Genomic DNA, 25,397 nt, shown 5'->3' with positions numbered 1-25,397 from the left:
ATATTGGCATTTGTTCCAAAACAATTAAAGCAATCTTTAATCCAAATCTCATACAAGCAAGGGCTCATTTTGAATGCTGGGCTGGTGGCTGACTTGGGAAGTACATAACCTGAGTGTTCTGCTTCAATCTGTAGGGTCAAACCATCTTTACTATCATCTCATTTCACAAGAAGGGACATGGAGCAAGGGGTAGAACAATTCACCGATGCCATTACAATTTAGAAAATGTTATTTGAGGCTGGAAGCCTCTGATGAGTTCCCCAAAATAAATCCCAGGTCTTTGTCTCCTTTTATAGTAAGACTGGGTTCGTATAGGACATGGTCAAGGCTCATATGAGTAGTTCTGTTTCAGTAAACATTGTATGTGCTTGGTGAGTATGTATTAGCTTATTCAACCATACAGCATCCTTGTTAGTTCATAATGGCATCTTTACTCTGGATTCAGATTAGAGGTTGGAGAGAGTTACTTTTCCAGGGCTTCTTAGTCTGTGTGTAGAGAGAGGGCTGTGACCAGTAATTACTCCTTCCACAGAACTTAGTATCTGAATTCTTGGGTCCAGCTTAATGTTAGACTCAACAGGGCTCTGGGGTTGGTGGATAAGTGTCAGGCATGGCTCTGGAGCTGCTGAGAAGTATGCTAGATCATCTTCTTGGCCAGGGGCTCAACCCAGACTTGTAGAGGTAGGCTTGACTGTGATCAGGCCCTTGAAGAATCTCACTGGATTCGATTCTGCTTGCTCTTCTGTGGCGATAGGCATTGCCAGATTCCTCTATAGACCATCTCACTGTGCAAGGCGTAGTTGATGGCATTGATTGTGGGCATGGCTTTAGCAATGAGAGCAGGCACCTGTTGTGTTGGGAAAGGCCACGAAAGATGCTTTGAAACCTCTACTTCACTCCCAGTCCCACTTGGTGACTCGTCCCCCTTGCACCTGCCAATCATTTGTCCCCAGCTTGATTCTTCAGTCTCTGAGCCTTTCCTGGTGGATGTCTACGGTTCATAGAATGTCACAGAACTCCCTATCACATTCTATCCAAGCTCAACACACCTGCTCCCAACCTGGGTGTCAATCACAGCCCCTGCACTATCAGAGCACATGCACACTCTATCATCTCAGTGTGGTCCAAGGGTGGAGGGGTGTGGAACAAAAATATTTGCTGCACTTTGAAAAGAGGGAGGAGATAGGAAGAAAGAAAGAGGGGGGAAGGAAGGAAGGAAGGACGGATGGAAGGAAGGAAGGAAGGAAGGAAGGAAGGAAGGAAGGAAGGAAGGAAGGAAGAAAGGAAGGAAAGAAGGGACAAGTGAGTGAGTTAGCCGAAAACCAGAAGGCTTGGTACAGCGAGACAGACTGATGTGATGGTGTAGAGGATTCTTTGGGCTTTGAGGACTCTGTACCATCTGTAGTTTGGGAGAGATGAAGCTCACATCTGCGATGGCTGCATATAGGTACAGGAGGGCATAGGGGCCCCAGCCCAGCAGCAGCATCCTGCCTGGTAGAGTGGTGTTCACCTAGGGAGAAAAAAAAATCAGAAGAAACATCTGTTCACTCTAGGTGGGCACAGCCTTGCAGAGGCAGGGGTGCTAGCACAGGTTGGGCTCTAGGAAGGGATTGAATCAGCAGCAGATCTTGGCAGCACATGAGCTCATTGGTTTGAAAGGCTATGTAGATGTAAGCCTGTTATTTAAGCTCACCTGGCCTCAGTTTCCTTGTCTTTTAAATGGTCTAATATTGCTAGGTTGCTTGGAGGTAGGGACTGGGGCAGGATAGATGAGCTTCTTTTCAGATCTTTGCTTTTCAGCAGGAATCTCTGACTCTGTGGCAGTATACGTGAGGTACCCAGGACTGAGCTCCCCTAAGGCCTAGAATGACCTCCCTATCAGCAGCTGCAGCCACTTCTTGAGATCAGTGTGTCTGGACTCAAATTTTTCACCATATCAGTATAACCAGTGAGTGGGCTGGCAGGGAAGGTTTTGATGCTAGAGGTTCTCCTGGAGCCACAGAATGCTAGAGACTTGATATCTAATTTCAGGATGAGTTAAAAATGTCTTTCTCTCCACGAACTCTGAGACATGAGGATTTGGGTGCAACTGTTTCATTGACATATCACTCTTTAACAAAGGAGATTTAATTGGAGGAGGACACATTTGAAAGTATGTTGAGCAGTGACCCTGGTAATATAGCTCAGTGGGTAGAATTCTTGCTGCACAACCATGAGGACTAAATAGGATTCCAGCATCTACATAAAAAGTGACATGTAGTGGGACATGCCTGCAATCCCAACACTGGGAGGTAGAGACAAGAAAGGTATGTGGGGCTCACATATTACCCAGTCTAGCCAAGCAGCAAACTCCAGGTTCAATGAGAGATTCTTCTCAAAGACTAAAGTGGAGAATGACAGAGGAAGGCAGTAAACATCAGCTTTTCATTTTCACAGACACATGGTCTCCTTCCCCTGAAGCTCCTCAAATGTGAGCCAGGAAGCATTTTTCCTTGTGAATTATCCTTCTTCTGGAGAGAAACATGTACTTAAGACTGATGGAGGGTCTCCTGGAGGAAGTTGAGGCTAGGAGGGAAATCAGCATCTCAGTGGTAGACAGCTCTATCTCTAGAAGCCCCCAGCTTTGCTCTGGTCCTTGGGCCTGTGGGTAGTGACCAATGTTTGTGCAAGCAGAGCTGATGACTCAGAACCAACCAGAAAGATGAGGAAATTGTGGTGGTGGACTTCTGACTGATGTAACTCCCAATAAACATGAAGACTTCATGTATACAGATCAAAGTTGCGGTGAGGGCCAGTGAAATGGCTGAGTAGACAAAGGCACTTACATCCAGACTCAACAATCTGACTCCACCCCCTGGGACCCACATGGTGGAAGGAGAGAACTGAATCCAGCAAGTTGTTCTCTGATCTCCATGTGCGTATGTCCATGTAGACCAGGGTGGCCTTGAGATCACAGACATTAGTCTGCCTTTGCCTCTCAATATATTTTTTTTTAAAATAGTAACGACATTCATTGTTAGAGAAGTGCAAATTGATGCAGTCACTATGGAAACCAGTGTGTTGGTTCCTCAGATAACTGGAAATAAATCTGTTGTATGACCTAATAATTTCACTCTTGGGTATATACCCAAGGACTCTACTTCCTACAGAGATACATACTTATCTATGTCCATAGCTGTTTTATTCACAATTTCTAGGACATGGAAATAGCCTAGAAGTCTATCAACTGATGAATGGACAATGAAAATGGATAATAATAGACAATGAAATTGTATTCAGCTTTGAAGAAAAATGAAATTTACAGGTAAATAGGTGGTACTGGAAAACATACTGAGTGAGACCCAGACCTAGAAAGACAAGCATCACATATGTGATCCACTTATATGTGAATCTTAGCATCACATCTTTGTATTTGTGTGTTGAATTTGGAGTTTCTGTAGAATATAGGGAATTGGAAAGGGCCATTGATGAGGCGAAGAGAAAGATAAAAGGGATGGGGTATAATATTACATCAATGATATGAAGGGAAAGGGGAGAAAGATAAGGAGGAAACAAGTGGGGAGAGCTTTGTGAGTATAATTGGGGTGTCTGGTTTACTAACACTAAAGATGTTTGAACAAACCAAATGGAAATCTACTATTTTTAAACTTCATTCAGATAACAAACTTTGTTGTTGTTGTTGTTTTGTTTTTCAAGACAGGGTTTTTCTGTATAGCTTTGGAACTTGTCCTGGAACTCACTCTGTAGACCAGAGGCTGGTCTCAAACTCACAGAGATCCACCTGCCTCTACCTCCCAAGTGCTAGGATTGAAGATGTGTACCACCACTGCCTGGTTTGGATAAGAGGCTTTAATCAACACAGGAGATTATGCTCCTCCCAGAGGCCATCACTTGCCAAATGAAAAGCCCAGTTCTAGGTGTGAGATAGCCCCTTGAGTTGTTCATAGGTGTCCTGGAGATTCCCCCAAACAATACAAGCTATTGTCTGTATGGAGAAACCCTACAGTTTCTCCATACATGCTGATCACGCCCATGCCCGATTGGGCACGGTCAGAGTGACATAATAAGGGTTTAAGTAGGAGGAAGGCACACATACAAGCCCTTTTCTCTCTTTCACCAGGCTGAGCTGACTAGGGAACATCTTGTGGGTCCCTCCTTCTCTGGTGCAAACCTGGTCACTGGCTCCCTTGGGTGAGTACTATTCTTTAATAAACTACCTGTTATCAATCTATTTCTGACTCCATTTTCTTAGCCTCATTAATTGTCCTTGCTCTTAGTTACCCACAATAACTTGATAGCAAGACTCTAATGATAAAGATGTCATACATGTTGGTCACCATACACAGGGATATCAAGTAGGTATTACCTAAGCCACTGCTCCATGCTGGTTAACTTTCATAGGTAGGCAGCTGGAACGAAAGTCATTAACACTCTTACCCAGCTGTGAACCCTGTGAATTACAGTAATGACTGGCATGGCAAGATATGGTTGTGGGCACAATAATGGCAAAAAAGTTACAGAAGTAACCAATCACTTTCTGATTGTATTTAAGGATCATTGCACAAGAGGAAATATATGCATGCATGGTACTGAAAATCCAGTCTAGAACCCATGGTTGAAGAGCTTATAGGCCCTGGGGGTGAACCTACAACTATTATTCTGCTATACATATGTAGTATCAAACTACCTCCTAAATGTGTATTTCTATACCCAAACATTGGTACACCTCTCAGTCCTTACTAGAGAGGTGTTTGTGTTTGTTTGTTTCTGCAATGGATGGTGGTTAACACAGATACTCATAATTGGTCCAAGTGCAGAGAATATGTATCAATGGAGTGCTCAGCTATCTATATCACACACACACACACACACACACACACACACCAGCTCTGGAGCTATACAGGAAGATGGGGCACAGACTGTTAAAACCTGGGCTCAGGGAGGATAGCACTAACAGTATTTTCATGGCATGACATGACTGCTGCACTCATGAACACACAAAAGCTATGGCTGTCTGCACAAGATCAAGTCAGTCAACATTCTAGCATGGAGTGGGAATGTTCATGAGCTCCACCCCTAACTGAGACACTATGGACAGTTGATGACTTTCAAGGGTGTGGACTCAGGTTGACTGATCATTCTGCAGTGGTTGGCCCTGTGTATGTGAATATATGAACAACACAAATTAGGGCTGGTGGATTTAGTTATTTAGAAAGAGGACATGAAGCGAAGCGGGGGATGAAGGAAGTAGGGATGGACATGAGAGTACTTATGGGAAGGAATATGGGTTGAATATGGTAAAAAATACATTGTATGAAATTCTAAAATATTAATATATATTTTTTAATGTTGAGGTGAGCAATGTGAAATAGAACCTAGGAGGTGGTGCTCTGGCCTCCAAGGCAGGAGCCAGGATTCTTGGCAGTTCCAGTACAGCACTCAACCTTTTAGCTAGATCCACAGATTAATGTAATTTATAATGTTGTTTCCTAATTCATAGTAATAAATTTAAGTGACAGACTGTCTTAATAAAAAATATCTTTGTGCACTAAACTTGAGCTGTTCCAGGTCTGGGTTTTGATTCATCTCTGCTATTACTAAATGTGTGGCATTTGGTGAGTCATTTAGCTACCTTCTCTGCACCTCAACCCAGTCTGTGATAAAGCTTTCATGCATCAGAAAAGACTCACAAAGATTAAGTGAAAATACATATAATATCTATAATATCAATATTTGCTTTTATTAAAAACAGCCTTTGTTGCTTGTTATGACTCATTTGTTAATTTTTTAGATAACATAGTCAAATGAAAATCTCTAGCAGGGGAATTTTAATATAGAAATTCTGAAATGGCCAGGAGGTCCTATTTTAAAGCCTCATTTTTCTTGGACAAATGTCCTTGCAGGTGTGGTTTTATGGGGTGGGTAATAGCCTGTGACTGTGATTAAATTAAACATCTCAAAGCAATTTAAAAAGCAGCATTTGAAGAGTCCTGCAATTTGGTGCCAAGCCTCCAATCCCTAGGGAGACTGGAGTGTACCAGCATGCATGATGTAATGTAGGAGCTTGGATCTCAGGATTGCAAGGCCTGGGTAAATCTGGCTTGTTCTGGCCCTTGCTGCCTAAGCTTTGGAAATCTGAGCAACAGGGAAGCATTTTCTATTTCTAACAACATATTCTCTATTTGAACTGGATTTTCTCAGGATTTTTGCAAACACAGAAAACACTGACTTCTGCCATGTCATGCTTGTTTCCAGAGTCTCCAAGAGGATCAAGAGCCTCCTGCTGCTGCAGGAGCTGGCTTCTTACCTGGAGATGACCACTCCTGGAGAGTTTGTGTTCCATGAGTCGGTATGAAGTGAGTGTGATGAAAAGGGGAATAAGGAAGTTGAAAAATGCCATGGTGAAGAGGAAACTGATGAAATTTCTACAGGTAGAGGGTAGAGAAACAGAGGTCAACTCCAGGATGCCAGCAGCCCAGGCTCACCAGCATCTGTGCTGGACAGTGATGGGTGTCATCCCATCTTAGACAAGCACTCAGAGTAGCCTCTCCTGTACCCAGCTGACCTCTCCTCTTTAGGCAGGAGCCATAGTTCATCCTGAAGCCTGACTTTGGGAGCCAGGAGCTGAGATGAAGAAAGGATTCCTTCAAGCTCAAATGTATAGTCTTGCTGTCTTATTTAGTAGCTGAGGATAGATGGGATTCTTAATTTGGGAAATATGTTCACTAAATCCTGGGGGCATCAGTGGGCCAAGAGGAAAAAAAATATGCAAGGGAATAATCTCTTGCCTTGCATAAGGATTTGAAAATAACCTATGGATGACAGAGACTGGATATTGTCTTTAAGAAATCAATGAAGGGGATGGGTGTGGTGACTCACACATGGGAAGCCAAGGCAAGAAGGTTGCTATAAGTTCACTGCCAGTCTGCACTATAGAGTGAATTCCAGGCCATTCTGAGAGTGAGATTGTGTCTCAAAAAATGAACAATGAAAACTCATTAAAGGGATGAAAAAAGAACCTGTGGTCTCAGTGCAGGCCCAGAGGAGATGTGAGGATGACCAGGGACAAGTAGGAGTTGCCAGGAGGCAGATCCTGATTTCATGAGGGGGATGCTAGTCAAGGGATACATTTTAGTTGTTCACCAAGAAGAAGTATGAGGGATCCTTGTTGGGTGATGTTTGGAAGGACATTGGGACCATGTAAGCACACAGGTTAGTTTCATCCGAGAAGCCTATTATCAGGGACAAATACTTCATGAGTCTGCATTGTCTGTAAAACATGAATGCCATGTGACTGTTCTGGAAACAGGAAATGGGAGAGGTAGAAGGCATGGTGCTGGAAGCCATGTGAATAGTCCCCAGATTGACCCCTGAAGGGTTTTCTAAGGTCTTTCTTCATGGAGCCACACAGATGGCTGTGGATGGTGCATGCATTCTGTCCTGTCTTGTCAGGGATTGGCCCACAGTAGTTGCTGAGAGAAGATGGAAAATCTATCTCCCTGTTGGGAGGTCCCCATTAATGCAAAGCCCTTATGTGCTTTGGATATGTTGATCTAAGACATGGGTATCTCCCAAAATCAATGAATCCTGAGCCAAGACAACTCCCTTTTGCTGAAGAGGGCCAAAGAGTAGTGGGGCCCTATGGTAGTTACAGACCAACCACCTACTGTGTAAACTCTCCTTTGGATTTCCTCAAATGTTAACATTGTTCCAGTTTAGTTTTCAGCTGAAATATCCTTCTCACAAAAGATTAAAGTCAAGTTCCCCATGAAAGGGTGCCTCAAAGCTACAACTTCCACCTCACCTGTCACCTCTAGAATAGTCCAATGTACAGCATGTTCCCAAAGGCTCATAGTCATAGTGGCCCCAGCCCATCAGGGGCAGGGATGCCCAGAAGGCAGATGATAGCCACACAAACAGCACCAGAGGGATGGCCGTGTTCCATGCCAACTGTCTACCTGTGTGAGATAGAAGAGAGATATGTTGTACAGAGACAGTTTGACTGCATGAAGAAGAACGGATTTTGTAGCTGCAGAGTGTCCCCACATCCCTAGTCCAGTAGTAACAGCATGGGTATCTTTGAGCCTCAGTTTTCTCCACAATGAGCATGATAAAGCTCCCAGTCTTCGAAGACTATAGTAAGCAAAAGAGATCATGGGCAGAGGTGGCCTCCTCATGTGTCCTAAATCATCTTCAGAGAACAGAGAGGATGAAGGAGGGAGTGAAGACAGGACAGATGTGTCTCCCAAAGCCAAGCTTTAAAGAAGAGCCATATGCAGTAGTTCGGGTAGAGGTGGGAGCTTGTGGAGAGGCAGGGTGTCTGCTTCCAAGACGCTCTACAAAAGCTTTGGGACCTGGTTTTGATCTCATTGCTGCTGGCAGAAGCTATTGTACCGACGGACAGTCTCTTAGGATGTGGTGTGATCCAGCCTGACTGACACCCTGTGGTCCTGTTCCCTGTCTTCTGCAGCCTCGTTGACCACCCTGGCTTCAGCACATCTGTCCCAGGTGTCCTCACTGTCTGTGGATTATTTGTTGATCCCTTTTGACCCCAGGGCAGAAGGCAGGACTCCAGATAGGTTTGAGCCAGCAAAGAAGAGCAGGTCTACAACTCCTGTCACCCAACACCTAGCCTCTCTTGCTGTCACTTCATGTGGACTTTTGTTGAATGTGCTTCCCTGCTAAGATAGGCTGTGTCCTCAAATTCAAGCACTGGACCTACAATTTCCATTGTGATGGCAGACTTTGGGAGATCATCAATCATGAAGTGCAAGGCCCTGGGTGAGATTAGTGTGCCGTTAGTGTGGATCTTTCCAGGCTGCAGTGTGCTCCACAACTGTCATATTCTTATAGGAAAAGACATGAGATCAATGACCTTGTGAATAGTTTGGTGAACATCTGCAAAGAGGGACTGCCCCAAGACAGGACATGCTGGCTCACTGATCTCAGACTTAAGAGAAATGAAGTTCTATTGTTTGAGCCATCTACACTCTGATGTTTTTTTATAGTAGTCTAGGCCCACTAAGGCACCCTCTACTCCAACAGAGAGCATGGGAATTAATATCCAGCTTGGCCTATGTGTGGCAAAAGCCTTTTTGCATGAAAACTATTTCCAAGATAGAGTGTTCACTGCCACCTAGTAATGGAGCAGAGAGCCTGGCCTTCCTCCTGTCTAGTCCCTATCTTCAGGGTGCTCTGCTACACCCTCCAGAGCAGGAAGGGATTTGATGTGAAGGCCTGGGGGGACTGGAGGTTAACTGCAGACACAGAGCTTTTCGTGACTACCAGAGAAGACTCCTCTCTCTGTCTCTGTCTCTGTCTCTATCTCTGTCTCTTTCCTTCCCTCCCTCCCTCCGTGTGTGTATGCATGCATGTCTGCATGTGTGTATGTATGTATGTGCAGTGTGTGTGTGTGTGTATGTGTGTGTGTGTGTGTTGTGATGATCCTGGGGATATTTGGAACAGGCAGTAGGATGGAAGCAGTAAAAGCGGTGTTCCTAAGGCCATATTGACAGGAAAGGCTAACCCATCATCACTCAGAATAAAAATCAGACACTTTTCCACCCAGAGAGAGGCTCCTGATGCCTGGAGGGGCCATGAATGTGGGGGTCTTCACGCTGATAAAATCCACCATCCTAGACATGGACTCAGTTGAGAAGGGGAACAACAACCTCTGGAGACATCCTGACCATACTCAATGCCAGCCCTGACTCTGTTTACAGGGCAAGTGACACAGGGCTAGTTGCTTGTCTTCCCTATGCCTTTGTTTCTTACACTGCACACTGGAGGTTTTCTGTCTAGGTCAGTTGGAACACAGTTTCTCAAAGTATGTTTATGTGACTCTCTCTGGTGGTGATTAATGCTGTGTGTTTTAACATGTACTGAAATTTAAGTATATTAAACCTGTGATTTCACAGATACCATTCAGAATAAGACATTAAGAAGAATAAAAATTAGTATTTTATTTTGCTTTTTTTTGTTTTGAGACAAGGCTTTGTGTAGCTTAGGTTTCAACAAAGTAGTTGAAAATGACCCTGAACTCCTTCATCCTCCTGCCTCTGCCCCCAACAAAGTGCTGGCATTATAGACATGCACCACCATGCCGGGTTTTTGTGGTGTTGGGGGCTACAACCAAGGCCTTGTAGATGCTAAGCAATGAACCTACCAATTCAGCTATATAACCATATCCTAAACTAAGTTTAAAGAGAACTTGGCAGGGCATAGCAATACACACTTGTAATACGTAGTACTTGAGTAATGGAGACAGGAGGACCAGAATTCAAAGTCATCCTGACTTCAACGGGTGCAAGACCAGCCTGAGCTGCATGAGACTGTCATAAAACAAAACTAATGAACTAAAACAAAACATATGGAACTACAAGAAAAATCTGACATTTTTAAAAGTAATTTATTTGTTAAGAAAACAATACCAAGCAATGGTTAGGGACATAGCTCATTAGTACCATGCTTACCTGGCATGCTCATGCAGTGCTAGGAAGCAGCCTAGCACTGCATGAGCCATGCATGGAAGTGCATATACTTGTAATCCCAGCACTTTAGGAGTCTGGAGCCACCTTGGGATACATGGGACTCTGCCTCAAAACGAAATCAAACAAACAAGAAAATGACAAGCAACCACAGAGCAGTTGGCACACTGAAAACAAAATCTAATAATGAGGCTTGGTAATTTAGACCTGGATTCACCTTTGTGTGACTCTGCCATACACCTATGAAGTGGCAGGGTGCAAACACCCAGACCCTGCTCCTGCTCCCAACATACACACACATTCACCCTCCTTCTGTCCCCCAAATTTACCTGACTGCCTGAACATTTTCTATGTCCATGATCTCATTTGATTTTCAAAACGAACCTCTGAGATTGTTTTTTTAAATAACCTTGCAGAGAAGGAAACCAAGGTTCAAAACCTTGCTTCACCAAGGATGTAGCAATGGCAGACTGTCTTTCTAATGTGCATCTCCAAGCAGGCTTGTCCACCCTCTTTCTCCCTCTTTTTCTGAAGTAAATGACCACATGTTGTGTGCAGGTACCCATCTGCCCACCCACACTCTCTTGTTTGGAAAACACTGAGCTGAATTGAATACTGTCCACCCTGCCCTATCTTTTATCTTCATGTACTCGGGAGTGTCCCTACAGTCAGGGGGCCCAGAGACTTACGGGTGCAGTAGTGGTGGTAGCGACCCCAGGAAATGGCTGCACTGCCACAGATGCTGGCCAGTGCGGTTGCAAAACCCTGGAAACCATGAGCCTGGCAGCCCTCTGAACCATATGGCCAGCGCCTGTGGGAAACAGTGAGCACAGTAACCCTTCCCTTCATCCTTACCACCCCCCACACAGCCGAGGCGAACCTGGAAGGTTCCTGGATGTTGTCCCTGATCTTCCCATGATGGAACTGGGGCCTTGGGGTTTAGATCAGTGGGCTAATGAACCACCAGTGGGCCAAAGGGTCTTTCTGAATGGTCATATGCCTCCAAACAGACAATGAAAAAAATTACTTATCCAGGGTACCACAACACATGAAGGCAAAGCTAGAGGGTAAACCCCCACTCTCTGAATTCTCATCCCCATGGTGAAGCAGAGGAAGAAGGGCTGTTTCATTGTTAGAGAAGGAATTCCTACTGATTCAGGCTCCAAGACAGCTTTGCAGGCCACATGACAAGACCCTGGTGTCCACATGAGGTATTAGACTCTGGTCTACATCCTGTTGGCTGTAACAAACACTTATTTAGGGCCTACCAGGGAGTATTAGCTCAAACTACTTGTAAATAATTTAACCAGCACATCCAATAACACATATGAATTAGGTTGTAAAATGTAACTGACAGAAGTATCCCAGGACTGGAAATGGTGAAGCAAGGACTCAAGGCTAGAGGACAGGGCTTAGGCTCTGAGTCCCTCCAGCCCACTGTCTCTTTGGTCAGGTCTGAGCAACCTCTGCATTCCAGACATTGGCTATATCTTCATCAATAATCAGGAATTTGAGTTTAACTTAATTCAGCTGGCCTAACCTCTGACCTTGGGACAGTTTTCTATAGGTAGAAAGAAAGGTTCTGGTCTGCTTGCCCATGATCCCAAGGTGAAGTTCCGAGCAAGACCCCAGAGCCTGTGGAAGGGGATGGGGCTGGTACCGGAAGAGGCTGGACACAGCTGCAACAAGGGCATTCAGGCTGATCCCACTATCTGCCAGGGCCAGGCTCAGTACCAGCAGGTTGCTGGGAGTCCGCAGATCTGGAGTCTTGCAGAAAGAGAAGATGGTCAGGCCATTGAGGCTGAGGCCAGAGAGCGCTGAAAGGAAGGGTAAGGCCTGGTATTGAAGCTTGCACGGAGGTGAGGCCCATGTGGGTATCAGAAGCAGGGTCTGGGGTTGATGGAGTTTCAGTGACCTCATAGATTTCACCCCAGCATCCTCTCAGCACAGCTTTTCAAATGCTACTCTGGTGGGATGACACTCAGGCAGTAAAAGCTGTGATTCTTCCTGTTCACTACCTACTAACAATTGAACAGGAAGACATTCAAGAAGACCACACAGCTCAGTGTGGCTCCTGCTGTGATAATCAGTCACTGACAAGAGCTGAACAAGTGGGCACCAGGCACCCTGGCGAGCACGTTGTTCATTCAGTATCCTCTCCATGGCTCAGAGATGTTAGATAAGTGCTGTTAGGAAGTAGCAACTATAGGGACAGTTTCTCATCTTTCAGATTTCAAAAAAACGCCTTCTTCAAGGGCTGTGGGACAATGTCATGGTAGGTGGGACCTGGAGAAGAGGACCCAACTTAGAGACCAGTGTGACCCAGGACACCAGATAGCAAGGTGAAACTGCAGTACTGCAGGAGGGGTTCTTTAACAGCAGACCTGACCTTCAATTTCAGCTTGGTCACTCCCTTGCTATTCCTTGAACTTTAACCTTAACTTCTTGTCTCAAGAAGCTGGGCCTGTTGGGCACTATGTTGAAGAAGCTGAGGCAGGAGAATTACAAGTCCAATGGCAACCTACATAGCCCTACCTCAAAGCTAAAATGTAAAAAATCTAGGATATAACTTAGTGGTAGAGAACTTATCTAGCTTGCAGAATGACCCAGGTTACACCCTCAGTTACATCCTGCTCTCACTAGAAAAGGGGGATATGGAGAGGGAAGGCTTTTTTCCTTTAAAATTATGGAGGACAGCTCATGGGAAAGAATTCCAGGAAGAGAGAGAAGCATAAATAGACATAAAGGAAAATGTCCCAGCATAATAGAGGACCAGAAAGCAGGCTAAGCCACAGGGTTCCCAGAAAATGGAGCTTGCTCAATGGTATCCAGGATCTGCAGGACAGTCCTAGTGGCTGTCACTCCCTCCCCATTGTCAGTCTTCACCATGTAAAAGGATGAACAGATTACCCTTCTGGGTCTGGTTTGAAGACTGTACACTGTCAGCCTGGCTTCAAGGAGGATTCTATTTGTGTACTCACTGAGCATCGGGGTGATTCTAGCTTGAGGCAGGTGTCTCCTGGGTCTAAGTAGCTGCTGTTGGAGAAAAACCTTTGGTTGTAGGAACAGACCTGGTAGAAGTAGTGGTAGATCAAGGCAGAAATGGCCGGGAAATAATCAACTTAAATCCCTGCATGTCTATTTATACCATGATTTTATACTAATGATTCAACTTAGCCTCGGCAGACAATCATTTATAATGACTAGGCTCTGAGGGTTAGAGAGCTGAAAAGACTTGGTAATATCCCATAGAGAGCAGGCGGCTAAGCTGTTGATTTCTGGAGACTTCTGAGGGCCTGGTCTTACATGAGAGTCTTAGCAAAATTTCTGGGGAGTGGATTACATTTTTTCTTGGCTTGAGGGACAGGAAAAGCCTTGTCCTGGTCCAGTTACCTCCTGAGCAGGTATCTCCTATCCAAGTGTCCCCCTCTTCGACCCCTGCCTGGCTTCTTTCTCCTGGCTTCTATGCAGCATGCTATATCCCAAGGGGGCTGTCACAAGAATAATCCCTGGATCCAGACACAGAGGAGAGGCAGCCAAGACGATGTGCCTACTCCACAGCTGTGGCGTGGGTTCCGGGAACACTGGGTCCTCGCTCCACCCAAGGTCTTGCTTGGCTCACCTTCCATCAGCAGCACTGTCCCCATAGCCAGCACCTCGAGTTCCCCAAACCCAGCAGGCAGGGCCCTGGTTGCAGCCATCCTTGGACTTCCTCCTTGTTGGTCACCTCTTTTCTGGCTCTCTGAAAGCAGGCTCCTCCTTTTTAAAGGGCCACCCCACCCACCTGCTGCCACACGGAGGTTATTACAGGGGATTTAGAGCACTTTTTTTTTCTCTCACCCTTCTAAGTCTCCCTCTTGGCTCACATAGAAGGAATCATTCAGGAGAAGGACAGTGCAGGCTTTGTGGACTGGAATGAGCCCTGCCTTGTTCATTTCAGCCCACTAGCAGGATTAAGGTCTAGGATCCAAATGGTGTGTGACTGAAAGCTGAATTGGGAAAGGGTTGCATAACCACGGGAGGGGAGTGGAAGAAAGGATTTGAGCTGCAGCTGTCCCTGAGAACTGGATAGTAGCCAGGTCCTTCTACATGCACAGTTGCTGACAAGCTGAGTGTCTGTGGGTTCATGTGCATGCGCATGTGTGCACATGTGTGTGTGTGTGTGTGGTGTATGTGTGTGAGTGTGCACGCACGCACGTGTGTCTGTTAACAGGATCATGGACATATGCAGACAAGCACTGGGTGAAGGGTGAGGCTTTTGACGTCACATACTGTCATAAAACAAATGTTGACTGGGACCAGACCTTCAGATCCTGGTTCCGAGTCTGCCATTCCTGGCTATATGAGCTGTGCTGCAGCCATTGGGTCATTATCTATTCAATTTCGTCCTTTATGCTCCATGCCTTTTCCTAGTTAAGTGCTGCTTTGAATCCACTGTGGATTTAGACTTTGGGGCTTCACTTCCTGCCTCCCACACAGTCTTTGAGATAGGCAAGCATGGAATACCTCCCAGAGTGAAGGATGGCTCACACAGTTTTCATAGTGCCCCAGGAATTACTGAGAACTTTGGCTTCTACATACAAGGTCTTGGTACAAGTTGTACACTGGCCCATTCTGAAAGCCACATCAGAAAACAATGATCTAAGAAACAACTAATCTTCAGATGAAGAAACCAAGTCCCATAGGGCTACTAGCAAAACAACTCTTGTCTACTGGAGTTAGTGACCACACTAGTGGACGATTATCAGAAGACTCAAAAAAAAAAAAAAAAAAAACATGAATGAAATGCCTGTACCCATCCATTTTAGATAAGGAAATTGGAGATAAGTGAGTTAGAATCGGCCCAGGGCCATGTAGTGAGTGGTGGTGGAGCTGCAGCAACTCTTGCCCTCCATCATGCAGGCCCTGGTGCTTCCCACTGGCACCTTCTGATTCCCTCTTCAGAGCAATTCATTCTACTCTGATAACATCCAGGCCCCAAACCTTCCCTCCTGTCAATACCTACTTAAGTCTGAACTTAATGACTCCTAGAACCTGAAGTTCCAGCTATATCCTCCAGGGCCTTCCCTACTCTTTTCTGACTTCCAACTTGCTGGGACTGTCTTCCCATGCCCACAAGATTACTAAGGACATGAGGAAAGAAGAGAAGGGGCAAGGAAAGGAATAAAGTACAGAGTCAACTAAATGAAGTCCAAGCAAGAGGAAAGTGCAGTCTGGGTGTGGCAGCAGGCCAGGAAGTCTTTGATTTCTGGAGGAGAGTGACAGGTACTGTTCTAGCACTGAGAAAATGCTACTGAATAGATGTGAAGAGAAGATATGAGAAGCACCATTTTTTTTTTTGGAAGCTGATACTATCTGAATAGGCTTGGCATGGAGCTAGGCACTGTATGTATATGCACTGGGGTCTGGCTTAGGGTCACTGTTGCTGCAACAAAACACCATGACCAAGCAGCTTGGACAGGAAGGAGTTTATTTGGTTACACTCCAACAGTGTATTAATCATTGAAGGAAGTTGGGACAGGAAATCAAACAGTGCAGGAACCTGGTAGCAGGAGCTGATACAGAGGCCATGGAGGGGTGCTATTTACTGCCTTGTTTCACATGACTTACTCATCCTGCTTTCTTATAGAAGAACCCATAACCACCAGCCCAGTACAGCATGACCCACAAAGGACTGAGCCCTCCCCACTTTAACACTAATTAAGAAAATGCCCTAAAGGCTTGTATACAGCCTGATTTTATGGAGGTGTTCTCTTACTTGAGGTTCTCTCCTGACAGAGACTTCAGCTTGGGTCAAGTTGACATAAAACTATAGAGAATAGTCCCCAGGCATCTTCTTTGGCCCAAACTTACAGCTGAGGATTGACTAGGCTCTTGAGCATGCCAGACTGTGGAACCTAGCAGAAAAGCCAGACCACCAAGTATGCTGAGACAGAAAGCAAAGCCCACGAATGAGTGACTTACCAGGAGTCTAGCATTCACTCCTCCCTGGCATCTTGAGAAGGTTTTGCAGGATGGAATTCAAGAAAAGAAAACAAAATCTCCAAAAACCTCTGTGAGATCTATCTCTAGGACCCTTCCTGCTGGATGACCCTTAAGAAAGGCAGAGCTCTCTCCTTCTGCAGTGACTTCTCTTGCCTTCAGCATGGGTGGTTATACATCAAAGATATCCCACTGACAGCCTAGAATTCTGAGATTGGGTGTCCGTGGGGCATGGAGGAAAGATAGACATTTGCCCATGTTCATGAGCATATGGAGACATTTCTAATGTCTGCCTGCAATGTCCTGTAAGTTCCAGAAATTTACAGTTTGTGGGAAGGTTCCGTCCCCCAAATAGTCAAGGATTGGGCACGCCTCGTCTAATTTTCAGCAGCACTCCAGGTGGGAAAGCTTTACTTTCTTTCATAACTGATGGTTGTGAGGTCTGAATACAGTGTTGTGCCCTGAAGCATGGACTCTTTCGAATGCTAGCATTGTCTTCAGAAGGTCCTGCTTAATATCACTCCTTTTTTTCTAGAGACTCTCATAGGAGACAATTTTCATAGGTCCTTACTAGAGACCACAGTTCTGTTTCCATTTTTTTTTCTTGAACCTAGCACCCCAAGGAGACAGTTCTGTCACCCATGGCCTGGTTGGAATGTAGTTCTTTGCAAGAAGACAGCCCATTCAGCTAGTTACTTGCCTCTGGGCAGCTGCCCATCTGCTTTATCTTGCTGGCCCCCAGCTTCTTTTGTTGTTATAGAGGGATCCTCTCCCTCCCCTCAAGGCTGGGTGATTCAGGAAGCAATAAGCTGCTGCTGAGTTCTGGGGCTGGGGCTCCCTCCCTAATCCCCAGCCTGCATTTATCCCATGGCCTTGGGTGGGGGTTGGACAGTGATGAGCAAGTGGATAGCTGCTGGACTTACTGGACAAGCAGGACGGAGCACTCCCAGGACAGGCCCCCTGCCTGGGCCCAAGAGGAGCCAGAAGTCATGTGGGTGGCCATGGGCATGCTCTGGCTCCTTGTTCTTGGGGGACCTCACCAGGCCTGGAGCTTCTGTCCCTCTCAATGCAGCTGCAGCCTGCACATCCTGAGTGACGGCAGCAAGGCCAGGTATGACACCACAGGTGTGGGATGGGTCATGAAGTCTTCATAGGTCCACCAGCTAGGCAGAGTTGGGAGGGGTTGGATGCCCAGCAGATGTCCATTTACTCACAAGTCACCTTCCATCTGATACAAATAGACATGTTGGATTTGGGATCCTTGAAATGCAAGGTCTTGGGAAAGCAGTCTGTGCTGTATCATCTTCAGTAAGCAGGGGGTTTACTCTGCCCAGGAGGATGTGGGACATGTATGGGCCAGGTCAGGAAGTTCTTCCTGAGACTTCCTTCGTGTTTCTGGTAGAAAGAAGCCCTCTTTAGAAGTCTAGACTTTTCTCATTTACCTCATTTTTTCCCTCTCTTTGCTTCCTTCCATTTTTATCTCCCCCTTTACATCTCCCAGCTCCTTCTTTCTAGGCACCTCCCATTCTCATGACTGACCTCCACAAGATACCCAGTCACATTTGGGTACTTTTGCAATGGTAGGACACATGCCTCCCTTTGTACTCCCCCCCTTGGATATCTATAAGGCCAGAAATGCCCATTCCATTGCAGGAAGCTCCCTCCTTCCTCTGCCCACTCCTTGGTTTTCTATCATGCTTTCTTTTCCTCTTCATAGACCTTTGAAGCCAAAGCCACCGTGCTTGGTGGACCCTTGCCTTTCTCATGGAGCTCATTTTCTTCTCTTGTGAGCATTAAGTCATCTTTTCCCAAAGCCCTTGGCTTACTCAGGAGGAAATTTATTCTAGTGTACTCAAGGATTTCAGTCCTTCCCTCAGGGCTTTTCCTATCAACTTTCCAACCATGTGGAATAGTCATCCTTTCTCCTTTATCTCGCATAAATACTGGAGAGCCACTGATGATGATTTTTGACCATGGAAATGATGCTATTGGAACTCCCCTTTTCACATGATGCTGGCAATGTTGGGTTGACTGGGGATGATGGAGGCTGAGAATGAAGAGAAACCTCCAGAAAAGATAACTCGTATGTTCTGGAGAAAAGAAAGCATTGCATTTTTTGACATGTTTGATGATTTAATTCACGTGGAAAGTAAATTTCCTTTCACTAAGTAAGACAGGCTGATGCTTAATGGTGCTTAGTCAGCCTGGAATATGGCTGATGACTAAGGACAGTTTGATGAGGGTGCTGTTTGGTCACAAAGGTGACACTATCCACAGAGAGTAAATGCCTCAAAGTCACATGCCATTGATGATGGAACCAGTACCAGAATCCATGGATCTAATTTTTTGACTCTGGGAACTCTGCTATGTGAGGGGAGCAAGAGATTCAGCCTCTGCACAGAGTATCCTACTGGGCAGTGAGTTCATGAAAGCCTGCAGGGAAGCCCAGGTCTCTCCCTTGGCCATTTTCTCCCCTGTTTAGGAACAATTTCCCTATCAATTCCCTTCCTTTACCTGTATCCAAACCTTCTTCCTTGTTAACATCCTACCCACACACATAGGCACTGTATGTCTATGCACTATATATTAGGATTTCTCTATGTATGTATTAGGGTCTCTCTTCCTTGGCTACCTTATCAACAGCAGCAGACAGGCATTGTGACTTTGATTCCATGTTCTGAGGTGATCCCTCCACTTACTTAGACACTAGACACTGCAGTTGGTATCTGTTGGGTCTCATAAGGGAAGGATGTTTGCTCAATCAAATATCCTCCCATTTCTGTGACCAGGACAGTGGTGTGCAGCGACCCTGACTTGACCCTGCCCCCACCTTCGATTCCTCCGGACACCTGCAGGTTGCGCCTGGAGCGAACCGCCATCCGCAGGGTGCCTGGAGAGGCATTCCGGCCTCTCAGCCGCCTGGAACAGCTGTGGCTGCCCTACAATGCTCTCAGTGAGCTCAGTGCCCTCATGCTCCGGGGCCTGCGCCGCCTAAGAGAGCTGCGTCTGCCGGGGAACCGCCTGGCTGCTTTCCCCTGGGCTGCACTCAAGGATGCTCCACAGCTGCAGCTGCTGGACCTGCAGGCCAATCGCCTGGCGACCTTGCCACCTGAGGCTGCACACTTTCTGGAGAACCTTACTTTCCTGGACCTCTCCAGCAACCAGCTGATGAGGCTTCCTCTGGAGTTGCTGGACACCTGGGCTCACCTGAAGACCGGATCCTTTCTTTCCAGCTACCGTGCCAGGCTAGTCCTAGGTAATCAAGATGGCATCCTCCATCCAAGAACCATCCCGGTGCATCTTGGGGTTTGGGGCAACTATTCAAGCCTCTCTGAGTCTGATGAACATCATGCTCACCTTGTACATCCGAGGGAAGATCGAGTGATGTCGGCATTAATCTCAGGTTTAGTAGCTCTAGACACACGGAGCCAGTTCATATTCCAACACTAGAAATAAGAAAACTGATCCCTTATGTTCTCTTCCCCCTTCTCTTCTCCCCTCCCCACTCCCCTTCCACTCCCTCCCTCGGTGCTCCCAATTTACTCAGGAGTTACTGTTTATTTCCCCTTCCTGGCAGATCCATGTATGTCTGTCTCTCTTAGGGTCCTCCTTATTTCCTGGCTTCTATGGGTTTGTGGGCTGTATGCTAGATATCTTTTGCTTTATGTCTAATCTTCACTTATGAGTGAGTACATACCATGTTTGTCTTTCTGGGTCTGGCTTACCTCATTCAAGGACATAGAGGAAGAGCAAGGAAAGAGATGCCTTGATAGAGGGAGCCATTATGGGGTTACTGAGAAACTTGGCACTAGGGGAATTCCCAGGAATTCACAAGGATGACCCCAGCTAAGGATCTAAGCAATAGTGGAGGGGTACCTTAACTGCCCTTCCCCTGTAATCAGAATCATGACTCTTAATTGTCATCATAGAACCTTCATCCAGTAACTGATGAAAGCAGATGCAGAGATCCACACCTAAGCACTGGGCCAAACTCCTGGAGTCCAGTTATAAAGAGGGAGGAGTGATGAGCAAAGGGGTCAAGACCATGCTGGGGAAACCCACAGAAACTGACCTGAACAAGTGGGAGCTCACAGACTGCAGACTGACAGTTGGAGAACCTGCATTAGACCAAACTAGGCCCTCTGAATGTGGGTGACAGTTCTGTGAGGCCACTGGCAGTGGGACCAGGATTTATCCCTAGTGCTTGAACTGGCTTTTTGAAGCCCATTCCTTATGGAGGGATACCTTGCTCAGCCTAGATACAGGTGAGAGGGCCTTAGTCCTGCCCCAAATGATAGATTTTGGTGATTCCCCATGGGAGGCCTCACCCTTTCTGAGGACTGGATGGGGGCAATGGAGAAGATAGGGAGAGCAGGAGGAAGGGAAGGAGAGGGAACTGTGATTGGTATGCAAAATGAGATTTTTTTTACAAAAAGAAATAAGAAAACTGAGACTCAGGAAGTCCCTAGTCACCGTATGTCACTGTTAAACTCAGTTTCACAGCTCAGTATGGAATGAGTCATCATGTGTGTCAGCCACACCCCCTGCCTCTTCTGTCCCTCCCTGCTTCTAATAAACCAAAGAGTTACCAAGTAAAACCAGCAAGTCTTTGCTGCCAGGGGCACCTGCCTGCTCCTCAGGCTGACATTTTTAATGGGAAAGCCATTAAAAACAAAGCAAAGAGGCTGATGGTTCCTTTGTCTCTTTTCCTATCCTAATCCCTCTCTCCTTAGTGCAGCTACTAATTATCGTGTTTACTTACAAGATCCTTATCTTTTACAGTATATTCACATTTGCACACAAATACACACACACACACACAGACACACACACACACACACACACACACACACATACACACACACACACACACACAAAGAAAAGCTGTATAGTGTTACAATTTTTTTTTTATGTATTTGTCTGTGTACCACATGCATGTCTGGTGCCCTCAGGGGCCAGAAGAGGGCATTGTATCTCCTGTATCTGGAGTTACAGATGGGTATGAGCCTACTTACAGGTGCCAGATCCTCTCTGGAAGAGCAGCCAGTGCTCTTAACCACAGAGCCATCTCCAGTCCCTAGTGTTATATTTTTTAAAAAATCATATTGTATGTATTAACCATCACCAATTTTTTTTCATTCAACAATATATCTCAGAGATCTTTCTAAATAACTGCAAATGGGACAAGTTCATTTTCCACACTAAAGCAGCCCTCCCCCTTCAAAGGTCTCTAGACTGTTTCCACTGTCTCATTAACACCTTTGGTGCCAGAGATTATTCTCAGCCATGTATTCTTAGTATGTGTATGCAAATGCATCTGAAGGACAGAAGCTGAGAAGTGAACTTGCCAAATAATACAGTACACATGTTAAAATTTTTATAATCCACTTGATGGCTTCTAAGGAGGCTGATACAATTTTCAGTGTTTGCCACTAGTGAGTGAGACTACACATCCATATGGTCACTAAGTAAGTCTTTTTGCATATTTATGTGTATGTAGCATGTGTGTATGCATGCTTACATGTGTTTGGGCTTATGTGTGTGAGCAGGTGCACATGCATATGAATGTACAACCCTGAAGTTGATGTCAATTGTCTTCCATAGTCATTCTCTATTTTATTAATTGAGGCAGGGTCTCCCACGAATCCAGAACTCACTGATTCAGGTAGTCTAACTACAGCTTGCTCTGGAGATTCACTGTCTCTGCCTTCCTAGCTTGAGCAATACAGGCTTCTACCACACCTGCCTAGCTTTTAGGTATATTAGAAAATTCAAACTCTGGTTCTCAGGCTCGTGCTTTATTCACCCAGCCATATCCTCAGACCCAGTGAGTGTTTTTGAGTGACTTGCAATTCTTGATACTATAAGCACTTTATGAAGAAAGAGGAGGAAAAACAGTGAGGAAAAACAAGGCTGGCACTGAAGATGAAAAGCCAAATCTCGGGTCACATATTTAGCAAGGCAAGGAGCTGGGATTGGAGGTCAGTTCTGCTAACTCTGAGTAGGAAAACAACCTCATCCTCCCAGAGACGACATGCAGCTGGATCCAGAGATTTACGGTTAACTTCTTGCTTACTCTCTCACTTTTGTAGGGCTTCAGGACAACCCCTGGGTATGTGACTGTCGACTCTATGACCTGGTCCATCTTCTAGATGGCTGGGCTTCAAATTTGGTTTTCATCGAGCCTAAACTGAGGTGTGCCAGCCCACGAAGTCTGGCTGGAGTGGACTTCAGTCAGCTGGAGTTGAGAAAGTGTCAGAGCCCAGAGCTCCGTCCAGGGGTGACCAGCATCATATCCCCTTTGGGTAGTACCGTATTGCTGCGTTGTGGAGCAACTGGGATCCCAGGTCCTGAGATGAGCTGGAGGAGAGCCAATGGACGTCCACTCAATGGCACAGGTGTGTGAGCAGCAGGCCTTCTGTGTTGAGTGCTGAATTAATACGGTGGGTCAACTTCCCAAATGGAGAGTGGACAGAATCAGCAGGGATTGATATAAGCCAGGCTGGCCTCTGATCTGCCTGAATACAATTGGCTAGAATCCTAGGCTAGACATTGATTTTGACAATGACTCTCAAACCATCCTGTTATTTCTCTTTAGTCACTTTATTATCAGAGACCCATGTTGGGAGCAATACAAAGTTAATTTTTTGTTTTGTTTTGTTTTTTGAGTCAGGATTTCTCTTTGTAGCCCTGGCTGTTCTGGAACTCACTCTATAGTTCAGGTTAGCCTTGAACTCAAAGATCTGCCTGTCTCTACCTCCCGAGTGCTAGGATTAAAGGTGTGTGTTGACCTGCCCAGCACAAAGTTGATTTTTAGAAAATACTCTTAGTGTATTTAACATTTTAGCAGGTTTTTGTTTTTAAAATGTTAACCCAGAACCGTCATGGATAAATAATGATGGAATTGCCGTCTGTTGAGATCTTATGGGTCCAATGTTATGTTAAGTAAATTATGTCCATAATGTCATTCAACTTTAAAAAGCAGGTGAGATTGGGCATGGTGATCTTAGTCTGTAACCCTAGCACTCGGGAGGCAAGAAGATCAGGAGTTCAATGCCAATCTTAGCTACACAGAGAGTTAGGGGTTAGTAGACTTAGTTACATGGGACCTTCTCTCAGAAGCACCCCCACCCCGAGCCGAACCAACCCAAAACTGTCAAAAGCAACCTGATTATCTTTTCTTCATGCAAATAAATGGAGGTCCTGAGAGGTGAATGCTTGTCCCATATCACACAGCTCATAGATGAAGAAGCTAGAATTCCGGTCAGTCTAGCCCTGGCTTCAGAGTGTGGACCAAGTGTCTATTCTGGCTGAGTTGTGTGGGCAGAGATGAATCATCTCTGTCACGGTGGCAGCAGGGACAAGAATCACAACCATACACAGGCAGAAAATAAGTTGAGGAGAAATAATGTCTTAGTAACTACCCAGAAAATCTCACATCCCTCCCAGCTTTCTTTGTCCCCCTCAACAAGTCTGACAGCTGTTGCTCTAGGATAGGGGTTTTGGACCATTTTGCAAAGCAATGCAAAAGGTTCCACTGTATAAAAACACAAAGGTGAGGGTGCTGGTTAGATGTGTCATTTGGGGTGTGCAGGGGTAGGTATGGTGCTTCCAGATTGTCCTCTCTGCCTCCTGATTACCCCTGAACCTACCTACCCCCAATGCACTGGGCTGTTTCCCTGAGGGGTCACTTTTGCAGAACCCAGATCCCAGAGAGTACACTCTGGGCATAGACTTAAAAGGTAGTTAGTACTTAGGCAATTTATTCTTGAGTAACCCAGTGAGCTGGCCTTGAAGGACTTGAGATTTGAATGCATGCCACTATTTTCTTGGGATGAGCAGTGTTCACTACAGTGTGTGTAGACCAGGGGCTGTGTGTGACCTTGATCTTAGAAGGGAGCCTGTGAAGACAATTCATTCATTCCTTCATACTGGCCTCTTTTCTCCCTAGTGCACCAGGAAGTCTCCAATGATGGCTCAAGTTGGACTTTGCTGGATCTGCCTGTTGTGTCTCTCTTTGATTCTGGAGACTACATCTGCCAGGCCAAGAACTTCCTAGGGGCTTCTGAGACCTTGATCTCCTTGATTGTCACTGAGCCCCAGACTTCTACTGGATTTAATGGGATTCAGGGGGCCCTGTGGGCAAGGACAGGGGAGGGGGCAGAAGCCGCTGCTTACAACAACAAGCTGGTGGCCAGGCATGTTCCTCGTATTCTGGAGCCTTTAGCCCCGGCTACCAAGCCCTCGGTGCCCCGCCTAAAGGAGGAGCTGGAGCTCCAGCACTTTCAGATGGACGTCCCAGGAGAGTTCTCCAGAGAGCAAGCAGAGCACAAGGAAGCCCAAATGGTCAGGTCTCTCAAGGTGTTGGGAGATACTTACCACAGTGTGTCTCTGGTGTGGAAGGCCCCTGAAGCTGGGAACACAACTGCGTTTAGTGTCCTTTATGCAGTCTTTGGGCAGCGTGACATGCGGAGGATGACTGTGGAGCCTGGGAAGACTAGTGTCACCATCGAGGGGCTTGCTCCAAAGACCAAGTATGTGGCATGTGTCTGTGTGAGGGGGCTGGTGCCTACGAAGGAACAGTGTGTCATCTTCTCTACTGATGAGGTGGTAGATGCAGAGGGCACCCAGCGCCTCATCAACATGGTGGTGATCAGCGTGGCAGCCATCATCGCGCTGCCTCCCACCCTGCTGGTCTGCTGCGGGGCCCTCAGAAGACGCTGCCACAAGTGCCGCACTGGGAGCTCTGCAGAGGCTTCTGGTGCCTATGTTAATTTGGAAAGACTGGGCCACAGTGAGGATGGCTCAGAGGAGCTGTCCAGGGGCAGCCTCAGTGAGGCAGATAGGCTTCTCTCAGCGCGCTCCAGCATGGACTCCCAGGTCTTGGGAGTCAGGGGTGGCAGACGCATCAATGAATACTTCTGCTGA

The 25,397-nt window shown here is 46.1% G+C and overlaps 2 protein-coding genes across 6 annotated transcripts; one reads left to right on the top strand and one right to left on the bottom strand.

Annotated features, from left to right (window-relative positions):
- Positions 1-715: 715 nt before the first annotated feature.
- Positions 716-14,188, bottom strand: Rgr (retinal G protein coupled receptor). Of its 5 annotated transcripts, none has more exons than XM_035452182.1 (7): positions 14,110-14,188; positions 12,148-12,304; positions 11,173-11,298; positions 7,805-7,954; positions 6,308-6,425; positions 1,397-1,510; positions 716-847 (listed from the first exon to the last, which is right to left on the bottom strand). In XM_035452182.1, the coding sequence occupies exons 1-7, from the start codon at positions 14,186-14,188 to the stop codon at positions 716-718; spliced, it is 876 nt and encodes a 291-aa protein (XP_035308073.1). The 5 variants fall into 5 exon arrangements, with proteins under 5 accessions (XP_035308073.1, XP_027245229.1, XP_035308072.1 ...); XM_027389428.2 differs by having other exon boundaries at positions 7,805-7,958; positions 11,177-11,298; XM_035452181.1 differs by having other exon boundaries at positions 11,173-11,325; positions 12,163-12,304.
- A 3,270-nt stretch (positions 14,189-17,458) lies between these two features.
- On the top strand, positions 17,459-25,397 carry Lrit1 (leucine rich repeat, Ig-like and transmembrane domains 1). The gene is made up of 4 exons (XM_027389333.1): positions 17,459-17,580; positions 19,259-19,725; positions 22,562-22,867; positions 24,421-25,397. The coding sequence occupies exons 1-4, from the start codon at positions 17,459-17,461 to the stop codon at positions 25,395-25,397; spliced, it is 1,872 nt and encodes a 623-aa protein (XP_027245134.1).

This window comes from Cricetulus griseus (assembly GCF_003668045.3).
Source record: "Cricetulus griseus strain 17A/GY chromosome 1 unlocalized genomic scaffold, alternate assembly CriGri-PICRH-1.0 chr1_1, whole genome shotgun sequence".
Classification (NCBI taxonomy): Eukaryota; Metazoa; Chordata; class Mammalia; order Rodentia; family Cricetidae; genus Cricetulus; species Cricetulus griseus.
The sequence above is the reverse complement of the archived record's forward strand: the minus strand, read 5'-3'. Positions and strand labels throughout refer to the sequence as shown.